The sequence below is a fragment of the Giraffa tippelskirchi genome, chromosome 11, assembly GCF_054371585.1.
Source record: "Giraffa tippelskirchi isolate mGirTip1 chromosome 11, T2T-mGirTip1v1.2.pri, whole genome shotgun sequence".
NCBI classification, from domain to species: Eukaryota; Metazoa; Chordata; class Mammalia; order Artiodactyla; family Giraffidae; genus Giraffa; species Giraffa tippelskirchi.
Genome location: NC_137285.1, coordinates 122,306,452 through 122,313,028, shown reverse-complemented (window position 1 = coordinate 122,313,028; position 6,577 = coordinate 122,306,452). Strand labels below are relative to the sequence as shown.

General features: G+C 42.4%; 1 protein-coding gene across 1 annotated transcript; it reads right to left on the bottom strand.

Annotated features, from left to right (window-relative positions):
* Positions 1-451: 451 nt before the first annotated feature.
* LOC145526207 (olfactory receptor 52M1) lies at positions 452-4,260 on the bottom strand. Its single transcript, XM_081541319.1, has one exon. It carries the CDS (start codon positions 2,905-2,907, stop codon positions 1,954-1,956), a length of 954 nt encoding a protein of 317 aa, XP_081397445.1. The 5' UTR covers positions 2,908-4,260; the 3' UTR covers positions 452-1,953.
* Between the last annotated feature and the right edge of the window lie 2,317 nt (positions 4,261-6,577).

The following is a 6,577-nucleotide window of genomic DNA, read 5'->3' as shown; positions in this document are numbered from 1 at the left end:
TAGCCAGGACATGGAAGTAGCCTAGATGCCCGTCAGCAGACGAATGGATAAGGAAGCTGTGGTACATATACACAATGGAATACTACTCAGCCATTAAAAAGAATACATTTGAATCAGTTCTAATGAGGTGGATGAAACTGGAGCCTATTATACAGAGTGAAGTAAGCCAGAAAGAAAAACACCAATACAGTATACTAACACATATATATGGAATTTAGTAAATCGGTAAAGATAACCCTGTATGTGAGATAGCAAAAGAGACACAGATATATAGAACAGTATTATGGACTCTGTGGGAGAGGGCGAGGGCAAGGGTGGGATGATATGGGATAATGCCATTAAAGCATGTAAATTATCATATGTGAAACAAATTGCCAGTCCAGGTTCGATGCATGATACAGGGTGCTCGGGGCTGGTGCACAGGGATGACCCGGAGGGATGGGATGGGGAGGGAGGTGGAAGGGGGGGTTCTGGAAGGGGAACACATGTACACCCTTGGTGGATTCATGTCAATGTATGGCAAAACCAATACAATATTGTGAAGTTAAAAAAATAGATAAATAAACTAATTAAAAAAAAAAAATCTCAATTCCTGATTTTTTTTTTAACCTCTCAAAACTCCCCAAGTTCACTTGGTTTGTCACTTCTGGGAGCATCAGTTTCCTCACTTGCAAAGTATAGTAATTTCTGCCCTTACAATGTGGTCGTAAGAATTACATTAGTGACTTTTTCAATTGATATCTAGAAAATGGCTAATATATAGCACTTAGCTATTGAGCTGCTATTTAATCTGGACGGTAAAGTCAATGCTTCTAGAAATGCTAGCACACATCCCTTTATTTTGTGATCTGTCTAAACAGCATATTTTGATCAGGGATCCTACAGCTGGATCAGGGTTACTGAGAGTTTCTGTGGCAAGGGCAAGGATTTCCTTTCCATGGAGTCCTCACATGCTTTAGGACCCATGGTGAACAGCCTTGGGGAAGATATGAGGGCAATGCTGAGACATGATCTTCTAGACTCATTGCTCTGCACTGAGCTGATTTTTCTTTTCTAGGCCATTCTTTCATGAATGGTGTTCCTCATACCTAACAGACCTACAAGTCAGTCTTTTTCTAGAACGCTTCCTGTTTTTAATACAAGTTTTAACAGCATCTCATTTGTTAAAGGCTTAGATCAGAAAATGCTTTTGTTGCAGCTAAGCCCGCTTTGATAAAATGACCCAGTTTTTAGGATTTAAGTGTTAAAGGACACACAGAAAGCCAGTAAGTAACGTTGTGTAACATCACAACATATTATAAACTCCAAACAGGACATTTGATCTAGGTAGGTCAAACTCTGTATAGTTCATAAAGCAAGTATTCTGCACTGTTTGTGTTTAAAATGTGAACAATACAACCTATCTCATAAAATATCTAGGTATTTTTAAGAATTAAATGCTGAATAAACACTAACTGCTACTCATGTTGCTGATGTTGTCATTAGTTTGCCCTCTCTGTAGCTTAAATATCATTTAGTAAATAGAAAAAACACCTATACTTGAGAATTGAGTTATACAATCCTTTTAAAATTTATTGAAGTATACTTGATTTACAGTGTCAAATTCTGTACAAGTGTTTCAGCTATACATATGTATACACATTCTTATACTTTCCCATTATGGTTTATCAGAGGATATTGAATATAGTTCCCCAAACTATGCAGTAGGACCTTGTTAATCTTTGTATATATAATAGTTTGCATGTACTAATCCCAAACTCCTACTCCGTTCCTCTCCCATGCTTTCCCCCTTGACAACCACAAGTCTGTACTTTCTTTTTTAGCATTCCTTTGGAATTACAAAACCCAGAGAACAGAGGACCCAACATCTCAGACTCTCTGGAGTTCCCAAATGGGAAACTGCCTACCATATTTAAATGCTTTCTCCATGAGCCTATTTAAGAGAAGTATCAGTCATTTGATCTTAGTTTCTGTCTTGATAATTTGGAGAAGTCTTTCCCGGATCTGCTTGGTGCGGACAGCATAGACAATGGGATTGAGGATTGGAGGAATAAGGAGATAGAAGTTGGCCAGCAAGGTGTGGATTGGAGGGGGCACCTGGTGACCAAATCGGTGAATGAGGGAAGAAACAGCAATGGGAACATAAAAGATCAGGATAGCACAGATGTGGGAACCACATGTCCCCAGGGTTTTAAGCCTGGCCTCTGGAGTAGCCAGCCCTATCACGGTCCTGAAAATCATCACATAGGAGGCAGTAATGGCCATTGAGTCCAGGATCAAGACCAGAAAGCCAATGCTCAATCCATAGATATTGTTGATCCTGCTGTCACCACATGCCAAGGTGACCACAGCCATGTGCTCACAGTAGGAGTGGGAGATGACACGGGTTTTGTAAAGAGGCAGCCGCAGGCGGATCATCAGAGGCAGGGGTCCAATGTAGAGGACACCCCGGCAGAGGGCAGCCATCCCCAAACGTCCCACCACGGTATGAGTGAGCACTGTGGTATGATGAAGTGGGTTGCAGATGGCTACATAGCAGTCAAAAGCCATGGCAAGGAAGATGCCTGACTCCACTGTGGCAAAGCAGTGAATGAGGAACATCTGAGCCAAGCAGGCATCCAACCCAATATCACCAGCCCCAAACCAGAAGATCCCCAGCAGTTTGGGCATAGTGGAAGTAGACAGAACCAGGTCAATGATAGCCAACATGCACAGAAAGAAGTACATGGGCTGGTGCAGGCTATGCTCTACCCTTACCACAGCCAGAATGGTGACATTTCCCACCACAGCTACCAGGTACATGGAGCTGAAGGGGATGGAGAGCCAGGTATGCAGGGACTCCAGTCCTGGAATGCCAGTGAGCTGGAAGGAACTAGGTGCTAAGCAGACATTATGAAAAGTGAGCATGGCTAGTTACAAATGCACTGTCTCACTTTTGCCCCAACATATGGTAGAGCTTTTTTTCCCCCAGAAATAGGGAAAGAATATTCTTAGGTCCTATAATAAATAGGCTCATTGACTATATAAGATTCTATAAAATTTCTTTGAAGTTACAGAATAACGTCACAGGTTATTACTGTATTATGTCCATGAGTTTACCAAACACAAGACAAAATACATATTTAAATGGAATGTAAGAGTATATTTATGCAATATGACTCAAGGAGTACTGTTCTGGCATCAATAAAAATGAACTTAAGGCTGACAGGTGACTATTTAGTCATGTAACTCTGTACGTCTTCTCTGAAGTACTTCTCAGGATTGTATTAGCAAGATTCAGAGTGAAGGCTCCATTGATAAGAGATATATTGATGCTGAAAGATAAAGTGACAGCCCCCTGGGACTCTCTAGAGTCTATGCTAAATCAAAATTTAATCTTAGGGCCAGTGTTGGCTATTGAATGAGCTGAAGTATTTAATCTGCAGGCCAAATCAAGATAGATGTGGGCAGGTGAAGACTTTCCAAAGGGTGGAACAGAGTGATTTCTGATAGGTGAGAGCTAAGTGGACCTCAGTTTGTGTGTCTGCCCAAAGGTAGATCCCTGCAAGGACTCTATGCCTTTCTTGGAGGCTGAATTAGGAGAAGATTCCAGAAATGGAGAGGGTTCTCCCCAGGGAGGAGAAAGATAATGTTCAGGGCAGGGTAGCATGAAACCTACATGAACACTGGGCCAAAGAAATGCCCTTACTCAGAGTCCATAGTAATGGGCTAAGGGGGAGATATATGTTTAGAAAGACATGAAAATAGTCTTGTATACTTTCAGGGTCTAAAGTATCATACCAGAATATGTTCCTATGTATACTAGAGGAGTGCCAAGGGAAGAAGCATGTAAGAAAGGTTGTCTTCTATAGCTTGAGCCTCGTTGGGATGAATGTAGCAGAGCAGTCAACAGTCCGGGCTTCGGAATTTTCCAGATCTGACTTCAGATCTTGGCAATAGGAACTTGAGGTAAATTTCTTTATCTCATTCATCAAATACAGTTGACCTCATTCTACAGGAAATTTAAGTAGTATGTCCTAGAGAAGTCATGAAGATTAAAGGAGACGGCATTGTCTGAGGCAGAGTAAGACTAAACTATTGGACAGTTAAGACTAATATGTAAAACCAAAGAAGCATTCAATAAACTTCAAAGAACGTTGGAATTTCTCTCCCTAGGTAGCCGAAGTGCTGGGAAGGTGACAACTCATGTAAGCCGGTTGTAGTGACCTTATCCCATAGAATTCCTCTGTGTGACCTGGGCTTTCTCTCCATCTCAAGGTTCCCCCAGATGACTATGAATGAGGATAGAGAAAGTGTTGAGAGTAGAAGGAAAAAGATTAAAAGGCTGATTCAGTGGGGCTGGGAAGGAGAGGAGTGCATAGGAACCGGCCTGTGACTGAGGTGAGGAGGTAGGGCGAGGCTAGAAGCTAGGCTGGAGGGAACCTGTCTTGGTTTCTTCCCCATGTGCTCTTTGTTCTCCATTTGTCCCTCCAGATCCTGTTCTGTGTTCCCAGAAGCTGATATTTATGCACTACTGCTCTTCTTTTTTTCCTCTGATTTCTAAGTGGTCTCCACCAACGTGAGGCAGGAGATAAGATGGAGACTAGAGATAAGAACTTACTCCCCATCTCCCTTCCTTCCAGGCACATTTGGCAGTGCTGTGACTTCCTACCAAAGGCCACAGCTCCTGAAAAGTGACCTCTTCCCCTGCTCTTGTGTTCTGACAACTGCATCTTACCTTAACTTGGTTGGCCTAAGTGAAGTGATGCTGTTCCCTGTGGCTAGTCTTGGGTCTCCACCATCCCTTGTCAGTCTTCTTAATCCTTTTCAGGCCTCTGTAGATGATCTCTTCACTTGCCCCCTTGACTGTGCCCTTGTTGTTTGGATATATCAGACCAGACCCCAATAGTGTACAATCTTCACCAGGGTCATCTCAAAGCTGCCTGCTTCCTCAGTAGGACACATCTGAAACTCGACAGCTTCATGGAACTAGCTCCAAAGGCAAAAGAGCTATAATCTCATGGTCGTCAAGGGCTAAGTTGTCTTGACCATGATTTCTAGATTTACAATAAAGTAGACTTGTCTCCTTCACCCTTACCTCCTAATTTACTGGCTTTCATAACTGGATGTTGTAAATAGTGTAATCAGGTCAAGAAAAGGGAGAGTCTTTAAATGGAAAAATGAGTGGTACTTACCAAGTGAACTTGTCTTCCTTACAGTGGTTACCTTCCTCCTGTGTTAGTGGGGAAGCTGTCTGTGTCTATCTTCCACTTCTGATACTATGAGTCCTATCACTACTGAGTCACACCCTGGGAGTTACACCACTGTTTCTTTGTAGGTTTGGGCATAAAAGACGTGTTGTAGAAGGATCTCATAGATCAAATTACATAACAGACTAAATCTATACCTAGTGAATTATGGACATAAGAACTGTTTTTTCTCAAAAGTAGGCAGGGCTCTTTTGTATCCCAGACCTCCTTAGATCAAGCTGAATATCGTTAGTTCTGTGAACTGGACTCAAGCCCTGGATTTGATTTATCTCTTTCTTTCCTCATATAACATAGAGCTGTTTTCCTGACAGAGGTTTCACCTCCATTTCATCTCTTCCTCTTCCTATTAATCTCCAGAAACACCATGAAACTGAAAAAGGGTACCAGTGCCTGGGCAAGGGCAGGGGGGATTTGTTTCACCTGCTGGATGGAGATGGGCTGAGCCTTGGGATTAACTTTGCTTAATCCTAAGGATCTTTATCCTTTTCCTAAGACCCTAACACTCAACTTATGCTTCCTTAGTCTGAAGGGCAGCCCTTAGTCCTTAAATACCACAGAACAAGGCTACTGCAGCTCCCGTCCAGTGGGGCTGTGAGTATAAGAGATCACAGCAGGACAGCTCCCACCTGAGCTACATCCAATACTGTGAACACAAACCACAACACTTAGCATTCTCATCCTGCTCACTACCTTTCTACATGGCTGAATTTTTCTATTTCCAAATGTGTCACGTTCTTTCACTTCTAATAATTACCGATTGTTCTTGCCTGGATTTGGAATAGCATACTCATCTTCATCTCCCGGCTAATACTTATACATGGCACACTGCCACAACTTAGGTATCAGCCTAAGAGGCCTGTCTTTGTGCTGCACACACACAGTATTTCAGATTGCCTGCTTACCTGCCTGTTTCCCTGGACAGAATGTCAGTTCTGTGAGAGTAGGGAGCATGTCTATTCTCATTCTCTGTTGTAATCCTTACACTGATATAGAGCCTGGCTATGTTAAAGGAGAATAAAATATACTGTGCCTTTTTAAAGCACCTGGAGGTATTTTGCAGGGTCTTGTACTGGCTAGTAAACTAGAGTCCTCTTCAGTCTCCTTGCGCATAACTCTGGACTCCACCCTTTCTAAGTCCCTTTTCAGGAGAATTCCTTTCTTCTAGGTCTTGGAGACTTATATAGAAGCATGATCTAAAGTTGGAAGCTCAAGGCTCCAAAGCCTGTTCTTCCTTATAGGCTGGGAATGCTTACTGATCCTTTTTACTCCTTTTCTAGATTTTCCTTGTAAGAGGATCTTACCTGGGTTAGGTAGTGTCAGCAAGAGCC